This window comes from Echiichthys vipera, assembly GCF_963691815.1.
Source record: "Echiichthys vipera genome assembly, chromosome: 8".
NCBI lineage: Eukaryota > Metazoa > Chordata > Actinopteri > Perciformes > Trachinidae > Echiichthys > Echiichthys vipera.
Genome location: NC_139833.1, coordinates 33,482,783 through 33,506,196, shown reverse-complemented (window position 1 = coordinate 33,506,196; position 23,414 = coordinate 33,482,783). Strand labels below are relative to the sequence as shown.

General features: G+C 42.2%; 1 protein-coding gene across 2 annotated transcripts in view; it reads right to left on the bottom strand.

Moving 5' to 3' along the window:
• Positions 1-23,414, bottom strand: part of adcy3a (adenylate cyclase 3a) — a 93,454-nt gene that overhangs the window by 64,583 nt on the left and 5,457 nt on the right. For both annotated transcript variants that reach the window (XM_083918634.1, XM_083918635.1), the window contains exon 3: positions 12,583-12,732. In XM_083918634.1, the coding sequence (XP_083774760.1) occupies positions 12,583-12,732 (150 nt within the window). The remainder of the gene's footprint in view (positions 1-12,582; positions 12,733-23,414) is intronic.

Here is a 23,414-nt window from a genome sequence, read left to right as displayed (position 1 = left end):
ACTGAAGTATGTGCTTGACTGGATAATTTCTGCTCCTGACCATCAGGTGGCAGCAGATTGTACTAGATTTTTAACATTTTAACTTGAAGCTCACTTATTATCTTATTTAACAACTTAACCATTTACAAATTAACTTAAAAAGGCAGCATACCTTCAAAACTGTGAACCATGAAATAATTTCTAATAAACTTAAAAAGGTGAACTTTTCCCAAAAAGCTCTCAGTTGAAATCATATGTGGAACTTCAAGAGCATTGTGTCAAGATTAATGGTACGACATCACCCTTTTCGAAATTGCAAAATAGGCATACCACAAGCTTCGATTTTAGGCTCACTGCTCTTCTGCTTATAGGACTGTTGAAGTTTACGCAATAAGGTGTTAACTCAAATTCCTCTTCACGCCACTCTATTTGATGTGAGATCAATGCACACACGCTCTGTGATTGTGACCCTCGACCTGCACCATACTTTGGGAAATCAGGAAGCGGTGCAGCAGTAACATAGTGGATGGCAAACAGAAACAAACCTCATCGGTGGTTATCTTCAGTAAATCTCCTGAAACCAACAGCAGTCTGCCACAGTTAAAGCATGGACCTTTACACACACCAGACGGCTCGGTTATAAATTATATTTTCATCGATTGACAGCCCTGGCTTAATGAGCCGAGGTGGGCCGAAAGGCTGGCCTGAAGCTCTTAGCTAGTGAAAGCTAATTTGCTCGGCTAACAAGCTATCAGGACTACTTTGCTGGGGAGGAAAGCAGCCAGGAGACGGAGTTACTTAGTGGATGCATGAACTTAAATTCAGGCAGCGCAAACTGCAGCACCAGGGATTACTGTAGGAAATAATGCACTAGATACATGTTTAAGGAACAATTTGAAGCATATAAAATTACCAGAATTTAGATTACACCGATGCATGTCCACAATGTGTTTATAATAACATTGATGATAATAATTTTAAGATTTTAATTCCTCACATAGCTGTTGCAAACAGTGCATATTGTTGTTTTTGACAGGCTCTCGACAGGCAGCTAGCCGCTAACGTTCTCCTTAGACAGCAGCCACCTGCAACTCAAAGCAGCCACGTCCTGAATGACGCAGAACTTTAAGCCTAAATATAATTTCAACGGGTAAACCATTCTGTGCTGAGCGCTGTGCATTCGGAGTTTTTTTTCTCAGTTATATTTATCTAGAAAATAGACATACATACTCAATAGGCCTCATGCAAGAACAGTTTTGCATTCTTATTTTAAATTTCTCTTACTTTTTTGTATTGTGGGTCATATGAATCCTTTTTATATTTATACTGTAGATATTTTTTACTCAGTTCTATACTGTGTGCTTTTGTCTCTTGTTTTTGATATGGCATCTAAGGTTTGCTCCAAACTAAGTTTTGTTGTACTTGTGTGCAGTGACAATAAAAGTATCTATCTATCCATCTATCCATCTATCCATCCATCCATCCATCCATCTACCTACAAGTGTGCCACATCAGATTCAGAAAACACTCCTAACTTCAGATAACTGTGTAAATGATTTGGGTAAACATGATGAATGTCTCAGGTCTTTGGGTATAAGACCTCGTAATGAGGATTGTAAATTAGCATAAGTAACACCTAAATATTACCATATAAGGCTCTTTGTACTGCCTCATGTGTCCCATCAAGTCCTGCTTTCAAAGATCCATAAAGCAGAGTGGATCATTGTGGCGGCTTTTGCTCACCTCTAGGCGGAGCACCGCATTTCCCTCTCCGCCAAGTTCAAAGCCCTCTCTGTCGATCTCAAAGCCTCCATTTCCAGGAAAAGGCTCTCTTCGGTCACTTCGGAGAGCTGATGATTTCATCACAGACGAGCCACAGTCATGTAATCTGGATAACCATGAGTTGATGTAATACTAACTTTATAGCTGTGCTTTAACCAACCCCGGACTGGCCGGAATTTATTTTTAGACTGCAGCACTAATAGTTAAAGCCCTGGCGGACTGCTGAGATTCTGTCTGTTAAAAAGTTTTGAACAAAAATCGCAAAAATGGACATTTTAACAAATTGTGGACTCGAGATCCAGTGTTTTCTGATATTTTCTGATGTTTTTTGAATTCCTGTTTTTTTTTCATCCTTTTTCTGTGCCTGCTCACACCATTATGTGAATTCAGATTAGCTGTAATCGACCTTCATGCCAAGTATTGGAAGCTCTTCTACATGTGGATTACAGTTTTTTATTATATACTGTTGTCACAGCTTCATTTTATTTTAAATTTTCATCACCCACCGCCACAGGGTTATCTGAAATATTCATGTTCAATGTTTGGTCGAAGGGCTTATTGAAGCCTGACACTTATCATAGAATGATGTACAGAGGTGACCTGTATCGATACAGGATATGCATTCTAATCCAGGGTGGACGGTAGGGCGACATCAAGTATTTTGGGGTGTTCATCACCAGCTTTTCCAAAAGATCTTCCAGCCGCTATTAGATGAATGCGAGTCAGACCTGTCTAGATGGGAAGGCCTCCCCCTGTCCCTCACAGGACGAGTTAATCTTATTAAGATGGTCATTTTACCAAAGTTTTTGTATCTTTTTCAACGCCTCCGAATTTGTCTAAATAAATCGTTTTTTTACTAATCTAGATCAACAGCTTAACGCTTTTATCTGGCAGAATAAACCAGCCCGTATCAAAAAACGGAATCTTCAACTCCTTAAACCTGAAGGGGGACTAGCCCCCTGTAATTTCAGCCGCTAATTCTGGGCCTGCAACATAAACCCTTCAAAAACGGCGCTGTCGCCAGTGACAGAAAGTGCTTGCATTTTTTTCAAATAATCATAAAACCTCGACCATTTAAGCTCTCGATGTAATTTCAATTGTTCTGAGAGATAAGAAGCTGCGTGATATACAGTACATTACGGTTACACGCAGGATTGCCTGTAGCACGGTGACGTAAGTGAATGAAGCAGGAAGGTAAAAGCAGATGAATGAGAGAGATTTCGGGAGAATTATATCGGTGCTTTAGCAGTGTTCTCTGTGTATATATCATTATTATCTTGTAAATAATAATATAATAATAATAATAACAATTTTTCGTTTGAATTGTTTTGGTGTGTTTTATGCAGTGTTTTTGCTGTGTTTTATGCCATGTTTTTCTGTGTCTTTTTCGCCATTATTAGTGTTTTTTCACCTGTAGTTTATAAAATGTCGAGGAAATACTACCAGGGAGAGGAAACTCGCATGGAGATTTGTGGAGGAGGTCGGCCTGGAGGATGAACACAAGGGAACAGGAGGAGTGTCACCGTTGCAATCACAGTAAGTAATACAGTCTATATTGAATAAAATTATTATTATTTATTACTTTCCATGTGTTATTATTGCTTTTCCTATTCTTATACTGTTTCTTTTGGATAAATCTGATCTTATCTTATGATATATGTATTTATATACATTTAGAGATTCATCTGATGAAGGGCCATCCATCCGCTGATCTGTGTGCCACTGGCTGGCCCACCTAAGCCTCCCACTCAAGGCCACTTTCCTATCCCCACCAATGCAAGAGAGGGCACGGAGAAAAGACAGAAAGCAAGCCTGGGAATGAAGCAATGCACTCTCTGTGCAAAAGAAGCACACCCTGGATGTGTGAGAAGGACAAGGTTGGGCTCTGTCTTTAGCTGGACGGGAACTGCTACAGGGACTACCACAACAGCTAAAAAACGTGAGATATGGACAAATATAACAACTTGTAACATGATTCCTGAAAGCTCTACGCAAACGCAACTGTTTCAGAAGATGTAAAATAGGTCAGTTTGATTTTTGTAATCTCAAAAGTTTTCATCATATACATTTATAGATATTTATAAAAGAACCCTGATAAAAGTTTAAATCCGTTTTTGTGTTTTTGTTGTTATTATGCACGGTTTTAAGCATGTAGAACATAATGATAAATACTTGCCAGATTTTGAGTTACATTTGTCCTGAAAGAAGGAGCAAAATTATTTACACATTGAAAAAAAAAAAAAAGACAAACAGGACCAGGCGGCATGTTAAAACTTTGGTACCTAAAAGGTTACTAAACTTTTATACTGGCTCCACGGTGGAGTTACAGACGTCTGTCCACCCTGGGCTCATACAGAGATAACATCTTCCTCTTTGCCCTCTCAATTTGCTCACAGCTCTCCATGACCGGCCATTGGGTCTCACCAAATCCGGTTGTTGTTAACACTATTAAAATTGGATCCAGTTCAGGAAGCAGTACAGCTTGCAAAGGGCTTCGATCCTTGCCCCAGTTTTGAATGACTGTGTTTCTCCCTTCCTGCACCGACATTGTATTCCACATATAGTCAGATAAGGGCCTCAAAACGCTTAATGACCTGTATGATGGAGGTGTTTTGCATCCTTTGCATTTATGTTGGACAAATACAGCCTGCCTTATAGCAACTTCTTTCGGTCTTCAAATGAGACATTTCATCAAAAGCAATTCCCAAATTTTTTGAACCGCCCCGTTGAGACGGACCAATTTATGTCTCTCAACATAAAACACGAACGACTGATATCTGTCATTTATAATAAGATTGCACTATTAAGCCCAGTCCCCACTGAAACTCGGCCCTTCTGCTTGACTGTTACTATATCTGCTGTCTAAGGTTTTAGGATTTTAACTCAGACTAGAGCTGACTTCAGATTTACTTTCTACTTGCTGGCAAATTGACTATCTTGAAACAGTATTGAAGATACATTTTGCTGTAAACTCACATGGTAAAAGAGACTTTCCCCTGCTCAGTGACTCACAGTGAGCTAACACTTTCGGGGATGCGGTCATCCCAGCTCATGTAACCACTTAACACAGTCATCGGGGGTGTGGTCAGACCAGCTGTAGCCAACCAGCTTCAAGTCCGTTTTTTTTAAATTTAGCAATTGTTTGAAGTGGCAGCCTCTTCAGACGTAGACTCAGGAAAACAAAGACAAAGGAGTCTATGCAGGATTCAGTATCTTCTAATCTTCTTGTAATTGCTCCTCTCTTTTAGACATGTGCATTTTCTCTATTCCTGTTCATGTGTCCTCTTGTAGATACTACAAGTCTCGTATTCTTTCAAAACACTACCGTAATGTTTCTACCTTTATCTATCCCACCCACTCCACACACACCCAACACCATGTCACTGGGGGCCTGTGGAACTGCCAGTCTACCCGCAAGACTGAGTTCCTCTCTGGCTTTGCTAACGAGCGATGCCTTGACTTCCTTGCTCTCACTGAGACTTGGATTACACCAGCCAACACATCCAACCCTGCTGCTCTCTCCTCTGCTTACTCTTTCTCCTACACACCCAGACCCACTGGCAGAGGTGGTGGGACAGGACTGCTCATCAACCCCAAATGGAGTTTCTCTCCTTACCTACTGTCACATTTTACTTCACTCTCATTTGAATTTCATGCTCTGACTGTAACTCATCCGGTACAAATAAACATTGTCGTTCTCTACCATCCACCAGGTCCATTGGGAGAGTTCCTGGAGGAACTAGATATCCTCCTTCCAAACATCCCAGAAAATAGCCCTCCACTTGTTCTTCTAGGCGACTTCAACATCGGAAAAATCAGAAACTGCTCTACCTTTAACTTCACTGTAACTCCAGGTCATGTCTCCGACCACTTCTTCATATCCTACTCTCTCCCACTCTCCCAATCTGACAACTCTTTCTCATCAACAGATACAGTACCTGTCCGTTGCAACATCCGATCTCTCTCTCCTTCCTCTTTGGCCTCGTCTGTTCTTTCAGCGCTCCGTTCAACTACCTCTTTCTCACTCATGCATCCCAATTCTGCCACAGACACTCTCCTCTCTACTCTGTCCTCCTCTATCGACTCTCTCTATCCCTTTACTTCACGCCGGGTCAGTAAGTCCTCCCTAGCCCCGTGGTTGTGTTAGAATAATTGTACATAAAGTAATCCCATATTTACCCCAATTATCTTTACATTTAAACTAACATTACTTGGTGTGTGTGTATAGCCAATTTGTGCTGAGTTGTTTTGCAGGTCAAAGAAATCAGATAAGCGTGACTGTTGATGAGTCACCAAAAAGGTATCTGTGAAAACACAGACCCTGCTCAACTGATTAATGACAGGACATGTTTTAAGGCTTCCTTAGAGTTATAATGTCAAGACAATGAATTGTCCATATGTCTCGAATTGCAGCTGTGTGACCCCTCACCTTAAGAGTGGTAATTCATTGTAAACAGTGGAACCACCGAAAGCCAATAAAAAGAAAGGGTTCGGCAGAGAGTACTTCAGAGCGGTAGGAGTTTGTAACTGAATCACATCTCTGTCCGTTCTCTTTGCAAGTAAAACATATAACTCTTGTCTTTCTCTCTTTTGTTAAGTTTTGGGTGTTTTAGGTTGCTTGAACCTGACAGGTTGTATGACTCAGTGCATGCTGAGAGAGCCACTATACGGGCAGCATAAAGGAAATGGTGGAAATCAAAACAACCTGATGACCTGCTTACCTATCAAGCTCTTCTCTCCTCCTTCACTGCCTCCATCTCTGCCGCCAAAAAGTCATTCTATCAGACTAAAATTCAATCCTCCTTCTTAGACCCCAGGAAACTCTTCATCTTCTCTAACCTCCTTGACTCCCACATATGTTCTGGAAATGCCCAAAGCTTGCTGAATTTTGGTCAGATATATTTTTTACCTCTCCGGGAACCGTGTGACACTTCCTGCTACTATAATCACTATTACTCATATATACTATCATTAGTCTTATAAACTATAAAATTTGTAGCCATAAAAACACCATCAGTGGTATGTCCTACTGTAACGCAGCTGTTATCTCCACAGCCCTTAGCCTAAACATCAGCTCACTTCAGGGCTGTGTGCTGAGCCCCCTACTCTACACCCTCTACATGCATGACTGCACCCCTGCACACTCCAGCAACGCCATCATCAAGTTTGCTGGTGATACCACAGTTGTGGGGCTCATCTCTGGGGGAGATGAGTCTGGTTACCGGGACGAGGTGGAGCAGCTGTCAATGTGGTGTTCAGACAATAACCTTGTCCTGAACACCTCCAAGACCAAGGAGCTGGTCATAGACTTCCGGAGGACAGACAAAACTGACATTCAACCCCTATTCATCGGGGGGAAACAGGTGGAAAGGGTAACGGATTTCCGGTTTCTCGGTGTGCACATACAGGAGGACTTAACTTGGAACATTAACACCATGGTACATGATGCTCAGGGTCTCTGCAATCTACTGTTTTTTTGTTTTGTCTCCTTAAGCTGCTACAGCGTGTGCGTGCATGTGTGTGCATGTGTGTGTGTGTGTGTAAGCTCGTCGTTTTAAATGTGTCTTTTAAAGGTCGAGTCTATTCTATTTGATGCTTTAAATGTTAAATTATTTCTGCACTTAAAGGGATTGTACTGTAAATTTTGTTGTACTGGTACAATGACAATAAAGACAATTCAAATTCAAATTACAGCTGCTCATCATTGATCATGTTTGCCACCATAATTATTATCATTTTCATATTCTATCACCTTAGCTGTGCTTGTTTCTTACTATTCTGCTATATTAACTGCCATAACATATAAGTCATATTCACACTACTATAGATATTATTATAGTTACTGTCACTTTTGTGGTTGCTTGCATCTCTGGAAGTGTGTCTCTGTCTTTGTGTCTGTCCATCTGTTTGTCTTTTCTCTCTCTCTCTCTTTTCTTCCTCCCTAACCGGTGCAGACAGATGTCGGTCCTCCGTCGGTCCAAGACGGCAGTATCATCTCCATCAGAGATCAGTCCAATGAGTGTGGTGTCATCTGCAAAGCTTTACGAACTGGTGACTGGAGTTGCAGCTGTTGTTGTACAGGGAGAAAAGAAGTGGAGAAAGTACACAGCCTTGAGGGGAACTGGTGCTGATGGTCAGGCAGTTGGAGACGTGCTTCCCCAGCTTCACATGCTGCGTCCTGTCAGACAAGAAGTCAGTGATCCGTCCGCAGGATGTCCGGCATGCACAGTTGGGAGAGCTTGTCCTGTAGCAGGGTGGGGGTGATGGTATTAAAGGTTGAGCTAAAACCAACAGACAGAATCCTGGTGTAGGTTCCAGCTGAGTCCAGGTGCTGGAGGATGAAGTGGAGGGCCATATTTACAACATCGTCCACAGACCTGTTGGCTCTGTAGGCGAACTGCAGGGGGTCCATGAGTGGGTCTGTGATGGATTTGAGGTGGGACAGGACAAGGCGCTCAAAGGATTCCATGACTAAAGTTGAAAGATACATCTTGCTGATGCGCTGGGACACATCATCAGTGATGTCACCTGGGGTCACTGGGTGTTTCGGGTCTTTTAACATCAGACACCCTCGCCCAGGCGACCCGACCGGAGTTGATCAGACTTCGGCCTGTGTCCCAGCAGCATTCTTCCACGGATCAGCCCTCTTGTTCCCAAGCCATATTGTGGCTCCTTCTGCGGCTTCAGTTGCGGATCTGATGGCCTTCCTCTTTGCCTCACCGGTGAGGCCCAGCATGGTGAGGACTTTGCAGAGGGACCGCCCTGCAAATCCTCGGCATCCCACCTCCAGGGGTTCACAGCAAGTCCTCCAGCCTTGGCTCCTACACTCCTCCACCAGCTACTGGTACTTGGAACGCTTCCGCTCATTAGCCTCCTCCATGCGTTCTTCCCAGGGCACTGTCAGTTCCAGAATGATCAATAGTTTGGTGGAATCAGAAACAATGATCATATCTGGTATGAGCCCTGTTGTTGTTATTCTTCCTGGGATCTTCAGCTGTTTGCCCAGGTCCACTTCTAGCTGCCAGTCTGTGGCGGTAGTGAGGAGACCTGACCTGGCGGTGGTTTCCAAGATCTGGCTTACGTCTGTATCGAACTGTGCCCATGTTGCCTGGCTGTTAGATGAAGGCTACTTGATCTGCATCTGGTGGAATGACCTGCAGGGGTTCAGAGGCTGAACTGCTTGGAGGGGCTGGGCACTGTGGGGTGCTTCCTGGCCAGGCTCTAGAGGTCAAGGAGATGGGTCTGTAGTCACTGAGTTCTGTGGGCCTTGTTTTTTTTGGGATGGGGATGGTGGTGGAAGATTTGAAGCAGGCTGGTACGGGACATGTCTCCAGCGAGGTGTTAAAAATGCCTGTGAACACGGGAGACAGTGTTGAGTGAGCTGCTTGGAGCCTGTACTCACACTGCCTCAGCATGATTGTTTCTAGCTTATACATCATCACCCCTCTGAGTTTTTGTTTTGTCCAACTGCTTTGGAATATTTTCATCCAACAAAAGCTGCAGTAAACACTCCACCTCCACATGAGACCACTGTGAACCCGTTGGTGCCATCTTTTTAAATGTCCATTGTAAGGATGTTTATAAATAGTCATCAGGACCGCCGTCAATGCTCATGCTCGTAGATGTGCAATCATGCTTTACTAAAGCCCACCTCTCTCAACTGGGCTGCGGCCGATGTACCCTGCTTAACGGTTCAGTTGCACTCTCACTGGTCAAACGACCTAGACTTTAGCTGTGAATCGTGCCTGGGCACGGTACAAATGAGTAGACCCTAAGTTGCAAGAACGCTATAATCCCTCTGGTGTACAATCTATTAGAATTAGAATTTGAACCTGTTGCACATGACAGAAATGTGTGGCAGCTTTCAACATTCTTATCCAAGCCTGACAGAGGCAGAGAAGTAAACGTCTGAGCGGGTTAGCTCTGTGATTACAGCTGACAACATCTCAGGATGCTGGTTGCCATGGCAACCAGCAGCGAACAGATGATCCTTGATTGCACTCCCAGCAGTCCATGTTTCTCCATAAATATTCTATATATTATATTCCACTCATGGCTTTATCAGCCCTCTTGTTGTTTTATTCCTTTTTATCATTTCTCACAACACCTTTACTCTTTTTTGTATTCTCATCTATAATCATTCTCTGCCTATTTAATTGCAGTGCACATAGCACTTACATAAACATACAAACCTTTCAATTATCTTTATTTTTAGGTCAGTTGATGAAAGCTGCCAGGGCAAAACAAGACAGTAGCATTCTTTTGCATATTCAAGACAAGGACTGTGTGACCAGGAAGGTGCATTACCACAAGTCCCGTTAAAGACAGTAGCCCAGGTTCCTGACAAAATCTACTGCAACAGTTACTGGGACATCGGACGAATAAGTGTGAGTTATGATATTGCATTATCAACTAATAATTTGTAATTTGCAATGATTTTAGATTCTTTCATATTCTAGAATCATGACACATACATGTACATGAAAATAATATCCAATATATGAACATTTCACTTTTTGAATGGACTGTAGGCTGCACAGTGTCTGTTGTATGTAGATCTTGACTGCACACCTCTTGACACATTAAGCGAGTTGTGTGTGTGTGTGTGTGTGCGTGTGCGTGTGTGTGTGCGTGTGTGTGTGTGTGTGTGTGTGTGTGTGTGTGTGTGTGTGTGTGTGTGTGTGTGTGTGTGTTTGTGTGTGTTTTGGCATGCATGCATTTTCTTTTTTATAATAAATATTTTAAATGAATTCACAAAAAGGCTTTGATAGTATATTTAAACTAAATTTGTTTTTTAGTATGAAAATATATACACCCTTGTGCTTATCTTTTCCTGTATCCCTATGTTGTAGTCAGGATAAATTGAAGAGAAGATTGACCCTGGACTTTCCCCAGCTGGTGTTTCACTGCCCCAGCAAGCGCAACATCTGTGAACTGGTTTTTGGTGAGACATCATCTGTAGATACGCTGATAGACAGGTTTCCTCATCCATCAGACATGCAAACAATAGAGTCGACTGAGGTAAGCCAATCTGAAAGTGACAGTACTTCGCGGACATGTTCTTGCCATGTGTTCACTGAGGACACAAGGACACTTTATAGTGCAGCGCTGATATTGAAGCGGCTACTGTGTGACTCTACCGGTACGACCTTCCCGTGGCCACCCACATCAGATGATTTAAATGTGTAAAATCTGTTGTGCCACTTGAACTGTAGAAGGTAATTGCTTGGATTATAGGTGCAAAAGATGAACCAACATTAGCCTGTATGTTCAATTGTATTGGTTGCTGTTCACTTTTTATTCTTTTTTTTGTATATTTCATGGTCTAAATTCAAATTTAAGTATACTAATGCACAATACTTGTCTCAGATGTAAGTTATATGTATAAATGTCAGTTTGTGAGAAAAAGTTTTTCCAAAATGAGTGAAAATAAATTTACAAGCAAAACCAGCAGCCTAAGATTTTCGTTTTTTGTATTTCACATTTTCCATACATTTATGGCTCTTGAAAAAAACTGCAGGACATTTTGAGGAGAACTTTTAACCCAATGTCCACAAGGGTATTATCTATGTAAACAACCGCGCAATTATGCGCGGACCAGGACAGTTTTAGTTATTACCCAGTCAGGAACAATCCCTGTGCAATAACCCTGTCACACTAAGCATCCACCTGCAACTTAACTAGGGCCTATATATTTCATAGTTTAAATACTCACTGTTCTTTGACAAGTATTGCTGCATACACCAACTATAGAATACCGTCCCATACAGCTACTTCATGTTTATAAAGCAGCCTGTTACATTAATCGTTATTCATGTTTACAATTTCATTGTCCTGTGTTTAGAAACACGAGATCTGTGTCCGGTTACTCACTTCACTACCTGCGTTACTGGTTACTGTATGTCTGTGCATAATTTTACGCGCTGACATACAGTGGGCTACCAGTCAAAGGTGTATAAAGCGATTCCAAACTTTTGAATGGTTCTGTAGATCTTGTGTTTATCTTCTTAAACCAAGTCAGCATCTATGCACAGCCCCATTATGTTTTACAGACTTTTGTAGTTCACTAATAAGGTAAAACATGCTGTTTATTCTGCATTTTACTGAACTTTAACTTCCCTTTGTATCGTGCATCAGGCATGGCTTTCAAAACAGACTAATTTAGCCTCAAAGATTATCTCTCGTACATACGAGATAGTATCTCCTACGCACATAAACTTAGGTTTTGGCCAACAATGCCCGAAAAAAAAGTTTTTTTCACTTTGCCTTTCAGGGCTTCCGTACTAAAACTAAAAATGACTTCTGTTATATCTTTCATTCAACACAGATGGCATGGACTATGATATACAAATATAAATTAAATTGTATGATAAAAAAGAATAACAATAATAATTAAAACAGTAGTTGAGGATAATAGTTTCTCCCTCAATCGACATTTGGCCATCTGATCCTGCCAGTCCCTGTGGCCTTTTCCAATTAATTTTTGGTGTATGGAAAAACGCCTCCAGAACTTTTGAATTGATTAGGGCAGTGAAGTCTCTGTGATTGGTTATTCAAACAGGGGCACTCGATGAAGTCACTACATCAATTGAGATGTCCAAGTCCTCTAACAATTGCATTATGAGGTCCAACACCACCAATTACCACCTGCTCTGGGTAAGTATATAGTATCTCTGCAGCAGATATCTCTTGAACTGGGCAACTCATACTAAAACTTGATAAATAGCACTACAAGTGGAAAAATATATATTTTGCATTTTGGGGTGAACTTTCCCTTTAAAATCGTATAAACCCCAAAATGTTTTGTTGTTTCCTTCTGACCTGTTGCTGGCTCTGCTCCTCCAAGTTGAGCTTGACCTCCAGAGACTGTCTTGCCTCCAGGAAGGCCTTCCGATGCTTCCGGTCAGCCATGTAGTAAGACATGACGCCCACAGTGATGGCACAAACATATATCACTATGTTGGCCAGCAGCTTGAAAACAAAAAAGGAACAGTTAGGGATCAATATTTAATGAACATATGTACAATAAGGGCACAACAGAAAGTTTAATAAGTCTCACTTACATATTATACATAATGCACTTTTTCATGGTATATGTCCCCAGTGTGTAAAGAGACCCCCAAAAAAGGCGAATTTGCTGTCCACATGACAAGGGCTGCGTTTTATTTTTTTTTCCCCCACTCTGGGACCCTGTTTCAGGTGGGTCGCGTCCTAAAGATTAACATTCTGGTTAATAGCAATGGGTGCGTGAAATAATACGCTACATCATAATGAGAAAAATATTCTCATTCTCATATTAATTTCTGAAAATGAATTAAAAATGAAAAAAGAAAACACGAATGTAACTACGGTGTTATGAATCTTTTCTTCTATGGTTCTATGAATGCTTAACACTGAATATCTTCGGTCTCGCGCATGCGCAGCTCAAGTATTAATAGCAACAAAGTCACATGTGACCTCGGATCACCCCCGGCTCAGGAATAAGTGTCATCCACGAGATCACTTCCTACAGAAATTTCTCACGGTTCACAAGATTCTGAGTGACCTGGATTTCTGGTGGTCATCCAGGATTCATAGAACCGTAGTTACATTCGTAACTTTCGTTCTATTCGTAACTACGGTTCTATGAATCCTGGATGACCGCCAGAGGCAGTACTTAGCACTAGATGACACATACCAACAGAGTCACGAGGAATCCGGGATACCCACCTATACGGATGAGTTGGCAGGAGTCTGTCGGAGAACCACGCCCAATGGATGGGGGGTAGCCACATTCACATTGTAATATCTGGAGAACGTGCTTGGTGATGCCCATGAGACTGCAGCACATATGACCTCCAAGTGAACTCCTCTCAGGGCAGCCAATGATGTCGAAACCCTCCTAGTAGAGTGGCATTTCACCCCAGATGGTAAAGAGAGGCCGCTCATCTCATATGCCGAGGACCTTTCCTAGGTCCACCGTGACAGATAAAGAACTGATTGGACAGCCTCCCGCCTGCAGTAGTGTCTACATAGGCTTTAACAGCTCAGAGTTACCACCCCCTTCACCTAATGGGGGTTCAAATCTAGCTAGTCGGATAGACTGGTTGAGGTGCGAGCATGCCAGCACCTTAGGAAGAAAAGCAGTGTTTGGCCACAAAGTAACGCCAGAGCCATTTGAGTTCCACCTCAAGCATGAACTTCTCTTAGATAAGGCATGCAGCTCACCTACACGCTTTGCCGAAGTGATGGCGAGTAGGAACACAGTTTTGGCAGACAACGGCCTCAGCTCTGCCTGTGCCAACTGTTCAAAAGGTGGCAAGCATAGGCTGTCCAACACCAGGGGAAGATCCCATGTAGGAGCTCTAGGGGCTCTAGGAGGACATAATCTCAGTGCTCCTTTCAAAAAGAGGGACATCAGCCTGTGGCTTCCCGCTGTCATTGTTGATTCTGTTGTGCTGCGATGAAATAGCAGCCACATACACCCTCAGAGTACAAGGAGACCGATCATCATCTAGGAGCGATTGCAAAAACTTAAGAATGGTAGGCACAGAGCAGTGCACTGGATCAACATTCTCAAATGAACTACAGTTAAAAAATAATTTCCACCTGTTCTGATATAGCAGACGGGTAGAAGCTGCTCTGGCACTCAAAATAGTTGTCCTGACAGGCTCTATGCAATCGCTCAGCAGTGGATTGGGCCCTGCAGCGGCCAAACCCACAGCTGAAGGCGGCAAGGTTTGGGATGCCAAATCCGACCCCCCAGCTCTGACAAGAGGTCTGTCCCTTTTGGAAGGCACCGTGGTGTCCCGCAAAAAAGTTTGTGGAGCAGGGGAAACCAGCCAGAACGGGGCCACAAGGAGAAGCCTGTGACCCTGATGAAGCACCCTGAGAAGCGCTTGGAAGATAAGGGGAAGCGGTGGGAAGGCATAGAGAGGGCTGTCCAGCCATGCATGGGCCGAGCATCCTGACCCAGAGGGCTGGTTGTCTCCTTCCAGAGTGGGCAGTGGGCTGACTCCTCCAAGGCAAAGATGTCCACCTCTGCCCTGCTGAAGAGACCCCAAAATGTAGTGCACCACCTCTGGATGAAGCAACCACTCTCCTGGTGGAGGCCTGTGACAGGAGAGGAAGTCCACAACCTGATTCCGATCTCCTGGTAAATACGCCGCTTGTAGGCTGGTCAGAGGAGGGGCTGCCCATGTTAGAAGAGCCCGGGACACATGCAGTAACCGTGCGGACCTGGTGGCCCTTCATGGTTTATATGAAAAACCGCCACAATGTTGTCCGACCGGACAAGCACATGCTTGCCCCTCAGATATGGCAGGAAGTGCTTAAGTGCTAGGTGCACAGCCCGTACCTCTAGCACATTGACATGCTCTGTGCAGTCCTGAGCAGACCATTGCCCCTGCACCGTCCTGCTCTGCCGCACTGCGCCCCATCTGGAGAGGCAGGCATCCTTCGTGACACGTTTGCGATGAAACAGAACAGAGCCCAAGGGCACACCTCTCATCAGGTATGACTCGTCCCTCCATGGCAATAGGGCACAAAGGCACTGCTGTGATACCCTGAGCCTCCTGTGTCTCTGCCGCAACGCACCTGCTGAATACCCGCGGGGAGAGGGAGAGTCCGAACAGGAGTACCTTGAACTGAAAATGACTGCCTTAGAAAGCAAAACGCAGAAACTTCCTGTGATTAGGGAAACAATAGGAACATGAAAATACGCAAGTCGACTTCAAGTCGACTGAGGTGAAACAGTCTCCTTCGGCAACAGCATCTGTGTAACATGTGAAACGGCAAGACTTTAAGAAACTTGTTGAGTCCCCTCCCCTAGATCGAGGACTGGCCGAAGCCCGTCGCATGTCTTTAAGACCAGGAAGTAAGTTTTCCAGTGTGTTTTAGAATGCCCTTTATTAATTACTTTTGGATCAAAGTGTGTAAAGAAATTGATAATATTTTATAGAAGAAACTAGCCCTTGAGCACATTTCCTGTATCTTAGGAGTACAACCAGCAGCTTTGAACCTCACCCCCCCCTTCACTGAAGCTGCTTATGGTGCTGTTGTTCATAAAAGAGATGTATTCTTCTACAGTGGATTTCCGACTCTGTCCCGACAGTCTCACATTAGATGTGTCTATAAAGAATTTATATAGAACTCAACCAGATGTACAAAAAAAAACAAAAAAAGCCATATTCTAAACTCAACAGAAGTCTGCCATTTTGAATTTACTGGCCATTTTTCCAATATTACACATGTCATACTTTAACAAATTCCTCCTAGGGATTTAACACGATCAACTTCAAAATTAGTCAGTACCCTCTAAACCAATGTCTGATCAAACGATACTCGCCGTTTGCGTTTTAACTTTACCCTTTGGATGATGCAAGGCGCCAAAAGTTATGCCTCTCGCCATGAAAACAAGAAATTGTTGTAACTTCACCAGATATTGTCCAATCTCTTTCAAATTTCTCATGATTCATACAAGTCCCACCCTGAACACAACCCAATCCTAATACTGAGTCACAGTCATAGCGCATGGCAACAGGAAGTCAAATTTTTTTACATTTCTTTATATTTTAACAAACTCCTCCTAGAGATTTTACACAATCAACTTGGTTAGTACCATCTTAAGACATGTGATCAAACGATACTCATTTGCATTTTAACTGCACCCTATGGGCGTGGCGTTACGCCAAAGTCGGCCTGAACACACCTACATCTCAATATTTGCAAAAAGTGATAGCGCCCCCTATTGGCAAATACTAAATTAAAGTCCCTCCCCCAGGATTGACAAAAAGTTATGAAAATCGGTAGACATATAACTCATCAAGACATACAAAACAGCCTCTTGGAGGGATATACTAAAGTCTACAAGAAGTTGGCTATTTTTAATTGTATGCCTATTTTATGCCCATTTTTGCCCATTTGCAAAATCAAAATCAGCCAGTAGCATCTTAAGACATGTCTGATCAAACGATACTCGGCACTTATTCTATTTTTTTTTCTCTGTGTCGCTGTAGCTGGGCGTCAAAGTTAGGCCTTTTGCAACATTTAAGAAACAGGAAGTAGCTGTAATTTCAGCATACATTGTCAAATGTGCACAAAATGTCTCATGCATGACAAGACTCCTGTCCTGACCACACCTACATCTCAATATTGACTCAGTGATAGCGTCCCCTATTGGCAGGATGAAAAGTTACAAACTTCATCCGATTTAGATGAAGTTTCCATTGTGGGCTCTGCACTTTACATTTGGAAACATAAGGCATGTTTTGTGCATGTTGCGTAATTGCATGGCAGCCATTTTGTGCTTGTCACCATGAAACAGGAAGTCGCTTTAACTTCAACGTACATTGTCAACCAAAATATCTATAAATGATGAAAGTCCAGGCCCGAAGACAAACACATGCCAATAGTGACCAAAAGCCACAGGGCCACCTACTGGCAACAGGAAGTCAGCCTGCTTTGACAGATTTTATCTGATTTACATCAAATTTTCAAAGTGCGTTCTGCACTTCCGCCCACGGGAAGTGCTGCAACAGTTGCGATAGATCGGCCACAGCCCCGCACCCTAGCGGATTTTGTTCTGCTTAATTATGCTGCTATAGGCCTAGTCTGCCAGGGGATAATACTTTTCCTGATACTCTGAGCTTCTCTCCTCTCTGTCTGTATTGTTCATGTCTCATCAATGCATGTTACCAATTCATCTTCTTCCCCGGAGTTGTTTGTGCTTTGTCGTCTCGCAGGTCTCTGCTGATGGTGGTGGTGCCTACTGCCGTGGTCCTGCATGACGCTTCCTGCTGCTATTATAATCTATCACATTAGCTTTCTACTATTCTGCTGTATTAACTGCCATAACATAGAAGTCCTATTCATATTACTATAGATATTATTATAGTTACTGGAAGTGTGTCAGTCTCTGTCTTTGTGTCTGTCTTTGTCTCTCTCTGTCCATCTGTGTGTCTTTTCTCTCTCCTTTTCTTCCTCACCAACAGGTCAAGACAGATGGCCGTCCTCCACAGAGCTGGGTCTGTCTGACGTTCCTGCCTGTAATAGGGAAGGTTTTCGTTGCCACCGTACTCGACGGGGGAATTGTTGGGTTCTTGTTTATCATAAATAAGTCATAGAGTGTGGTCTTTACCTAGTTTGTAAAGTGTCCTGAGATAACTTTTGTTATGATTTGGCACTATAAATAAAATTGAATTGAATTGAATTATCATTAGTATTATTTTTCCTCCTCTTAAATCGCATTTTTGAGGGCCTTGAAACATAAAGTGGTCTTTAACGTGACCATACATTGTCCAATTTGTCCCAAACTTCTAGGGCATGATTGGACTCTCGGCCTGAACACATCTATGAGACAATATTTACTTATAGCCATAGCGCCCCCTGCTGGTAACAGGAAATTACATGTTTTATACTTTGATGTCATCGTCCTAACTGGTTCATCACATCCTCCTCAAAAGTGGTGATGAGAGCCTTAATACGTGAATGATGCTTCATCGGAACATGGGACGATAGCGTTTAACGGCACAGCTGTGGTGGCACGGGAAATTTCGATGAAACGCCATGACAAAAGACACCACTGAAAATGCACATCAGGTGTTCAGATCTTTTCCAAACTTAAAATGTTTGATAAGAGACCGCCCTAAACACAATGTAGGACAATTTTGAATCATTGTCATAGCGACCCTACTGGTGACAGGATGTTACAATTTTTATATTTTGATGTTCTATTCCTAGCTGGTTGAACACATCCACCTCAAATCCTGTCAGCACATACATAAGACCTTCATGATGCTTGATCATGTAGCTTTTGGCTTTTCATCAAATTCTGTTGTCGTGGCGACCATCCTTCACCGTGAAACAGGAAGTGGTTGTAACTTCAACATAAATTGTCCTATATGTCATACTTTCTCATGACTCATAACAGTCCAGGCCTGAACACATCTGCATCTCAATATTTAGTCATAAGCATAGCGCCCACTACTGGCAACAGGAAAAATAACAACTATCTACCGATTATATGAAATTTATATTGTGGGTTCTTCACTTGATGTAGGGTAACACAATGCATGTTTTGTGTATGTTGGGTAATGGCATGGTACCACTCGCCATAAACAGGAAGTCGCTCTAACTTTAGCATGAATTGCCCAGACTGCATCACATTTCCCAGAGATGATTAGAGTTGAGGCCCGAGGACAACTACATGCCAATATCGACGGACACAGTGCCATCTACTGGCAACAGGAAATCCAACTTACATGACAAAATTCATCCGATTTACATGAAATTCTTAATATCTAAAGCACACTGCCGCGAGTGCCGGCGACCAGCCACCTCCCCGACATGCACCGGGTGCGAGGGTCCATTCCCCGCTGCTTGCAGCTTTAATTATTAAGGCTCGAACACCGACGCACGTCGGGCCAGCAATGGCCCTATTGAAATGGAAGGAATTTTTTTTGTTTTTTGTCCGAATGAATCGCCTTTTTGGAGGATGTCTCATATTCAAAAACTCACCAAACTTCAAAAATAATTCAGGGGTGGTGAAATTTTACGTATTTCACTGTATTCAGAAATGGGCGTGACAAATTGACTCGCTAGCGCCCCCTAGAAAACAGTTCTGTCTCCCAGATTGGCGTAAATTTATGAAAACCGGTAGGCATGTAGAACTCCTACAGATCTACAAAAAAAGCCTCTTGGAGCAATATCCTAAACTCAAACACAAGTCGGCCATTTTGAATTTTATGACCATTTTTCCACCTTTTTTTGTCATACTTTTGTACATACTAACTAACTCCTCCTAGACAATTAACACGATCCATTTCAAAATAAGTCAGTACAATCTTAACACGTCTTATCCAACGATACTCTGCGTTTGCATTTTAACTTTACCGTGTGGACGATGCATGGCTACAAAGTTAAGCCTCTCGCGATGAAACAGGACGTTGCTGTAAATTCATCATACATTGTCCAATCTGCCTCAAATTACTGTTGATTAATAAGAGTCCCCCCCTGAACACAATCCAATCTTAATATTGAATCATAGTCATAGCGCCCCCTGCTGGCAACAGGAAGTCACATATTTTAACATGTCTTTATACTTTAATAAACTCCTCCTACAGATTTTACACGGTCAACTTCAAAATCAGTCAGTACCATCTAAAGACATGTCTGATCAAACCATACTGAGTGTGTACGTTTTAAATTTACTGTGTAGATGTGGCGTGGCCCCAAAGTCAGCCGTGTCGCCAACAACCGGATGTTTTTGTAACTTGACCATACATTGTTCATTTTGAACCAAATTTCTCATACATGACAAGAGTTCCGGCATAAACACACCTACATCTGAGTATTGACTCATAGTGATAGCGCCCCCAAATTGCCAAATATTAAATTACAGCCCCTCCCACAGGATTGAAGTAATATTCAGAAAATTGGTATGCATATATAACCCATCAAGCCACACAAAAAAGCCTCTTGGAGCGCTATGCTAAAGTCAACAGGAAGTCGGTAATTTTGAATGAAATGGCCTTTTTCAAACATTTACATGGTCGACTTCAAAATAGACCAGTATCATCTACACACATGTCTGGTCAAATGATACTCGGCATTTTTCTATTTTTTGCTCTTCAATTTTGCCAAATTTAGGCCTTTTGCCATAAACAGGAGAAACTGTAACATGGACATGCATTGTCCAGTCAGCCCAAAATTTTTCAGCCATGACAAAAATCCTGGTCTGAACACACTTAAATCTCAATATTGACTCATAGTGATAGCGCCCCCTATTGGCATACACTTAATTACAGCCCCTCCTCCAGGGTTATTGTAAAATTCTGAAAACCGGTAAGCATATATAAACCTTCCAGATGAACAAAAAAAGTATCTTGGAGTGAAATGCCATCGGCCATTTTGAATTTTATGGTAATTTATCCACTTTTGCGCTTGTCATACTTTAACAACGTCCTGAAAACTCTGCAAGGGCCCGTTTAATTATTATTATTATCTTACGCAATAAATTCGACTTTTTAGAGAGCCTTAACATATTCAAAAAGTCCTGGTCCAAATTTAGTTATTTTATGGGTCTCATGCATGGGCGTGGCAAAATGGCTCAATGGCGCCCCCTTGAAAGTTGCTAAAATTGAGTCTGTCGATGGGGATTCATCTAGAGTTATCAATGTTGGTAAGCACATTGGGAATGACGAGCCCAGATAAAGTCTAAAGAAGCCAGATCCAAAACCCAACAGGAAGTCAGCTATTTTCAATCAAATATGCAAATTTAGTCTATATTTGGCCTTTTGATGGTGCCATACTTTAACAAACTCGTCCTAGAAATTTAAGCTGATTGACATCAAAATTGGCCTGTACCATCTGAAGAACCTTGTGATTAAAGTTACCTCATGTTGTTCCGTTTTTTTAAGTGTGTGCCCGGGGTATGCCGACAAATATTTTTTTTCCATGAAACAGGAAGTAGCTTATAACTTCAGCACAAATTGTTCAATCTGTTCCAAACTTCTGATGGTTGATGAGGGTCTGGCCCTGAACTGAAACACATCTGAATATTCACTCAGTCAGTCTATTGGCGACAGGAAATATGTGCCTTTTTGATTGATTGTGTCATAATTATTTTTTTCACTTTTTTAAATTGAATTTTGCAGATGGTCAAAGAATTAAAAAGTGTGACAGTTATACAGTGTGTCAATACATCTGCCTTAAAGTAAAGAAACATAAAAAACATAAATCCCACTATACCTCCCAACAACCCTTGTCAGACGTGGTCACAGTAACCAACTAAATAATTGCAAAACTTATAACAGATGTTACATAAGGTACAATGAAACCAAGTAGAGTGATATCCATAACATATGGCAAAATAAATAAGGGAATTCAAGAAAAAAGAAAAGGAAACCTATAAAATTTGTAGCCATAAAAACACCACCAGTGGTATGTCTCGCTGTATCGTAGCTGCTATTGCCACTACTCATCATTGATCATGTTTGCCATCATAACTACTGTCATTTTCATATTCTATCACCTTAGCTGTGCTTGTTTCTACTATTCTGTTGTATTAACTGCCTTAACATATACGTCATATTCACATTACTATAGATATTATAGTTACTGTTACTCTTTGGTTGCTTGCATCTCTGGAAGTGTGTCTGTCTGTCTCTCTCTGTCCATCTGTGTGTCTTTTCTCTCTTTCTCTCTCCTTTTCTTCCTCCCCAACCAGTCAAGACAGATGGCAGTCCTCCACAGAGCTGGGTCTGTCCGACGTTCCTGCCTGTTATAGGGAAGGTTTTCATTGCCACTGTACTCTACAGAGGAATTGTTGGGTCTATGTAAATCATAAATAAGTCATTGAGTGTGGTATTTACCTACTCTGTAAAGTGTCCTGAGATAACTTTTGTTATGATTTGACACTATAAATAAAATTGAATTGAAAAAAGAGGGGGGGGGGGGGGGGGTCTCTCCTTCCAGGCACTAGGAAGTGTCTTCAGCATCATCAGGAGTAACAGTAAGACTGTTACTAATAAGAGCCAGCAGTGGGTCCCAAGTTTTCAAAAATGTCATATATCCAACTGTTGGACATGTTTGCATTTAAGGAGAATGTTACGTCTGGTGAGCAGGGTGGTACAGGTCACGACGCACTGTGTAGTAGTGTTGTTTTTGGCGGCCTGTTTTACTTTTAGTCTAGTCTAGTTTTAGTCGACTAAAAGTCTGAGCATTTTAGTCTAGTTTTAGTCGACGAAAACTTATGACATTTTAGTCTAGTTTTAGTTAAAGAAAATTGTATATTAGTCTCTTTTTAGTAATGCAATCATATTGCCAATATAATAAAAGTACCTAGTAGTATTGACAAAACCAGCATTTTCTTTTAGCCAAACCCATGCAGATGTCTTTAGTTTAAAGCATGTACAGGTCTAGAATAAGTAATCCAATTTATGTTGATGCTAAATTCAGTTCAGTGTGATTTGCTCTGTGAAATACAAAACTAGTGAAAGTATTTGGCCAACAAGGGGAAGTTTAGTGCACTAGTGCACTCTCTCTCTCTCTCTCTCTCTCTCTCTCTCTCTCTCTCTCTCTCTCTCTCTCTCTCTCTCTCTCCTCTCTCTCTCTCTCTCTCTCTCTCTCTCTCTCTCTCTCTCTCTCTCTCTCTCTCTCTCTCTCTCTCTCTCTCTCTCTCTCTCTCTCTCTCTCTCTCTCTCTCTCTCTCTCTCTCTCTCTCTCTCTCTCTCTCTCTCTCTCTCTCTCTCTCTCTCTCTCTCTCTCTCTCTCTCTCTCTCTCTCTCTCTCTCTCTCTCTCTCTCTCTCTCTCTCTCTCTCTCTCTCTCTCTCTCTCAGCTCCAGTAATAGGCAGATTTTTAGACGGTGGAAGCCCAAAAAGAGCAGTAAGGGGATTTGGTTCCACCGGGCCTCAGTAATGTCTATGCACAAATCCTTTTCCCATGTATTTTTAAGTAAGGCAGTGGGGACTGGGCTCAGAAGAGCAATCTTATTATAAATGACAGACATCAGTCGTCTGTGTTTTACCTTGAGAGACAAGAATTGGTCCATCTCAGCTTCAGGGGGGGTTCAGAAAATGTGGGACTTGCGTTTGGATAAGATTTCTCATCTGAAGGTATCTAAAGAAGTGGCTATTAGGCAGGCTGTATTTGTCCTACGTAGATGCAATGGAC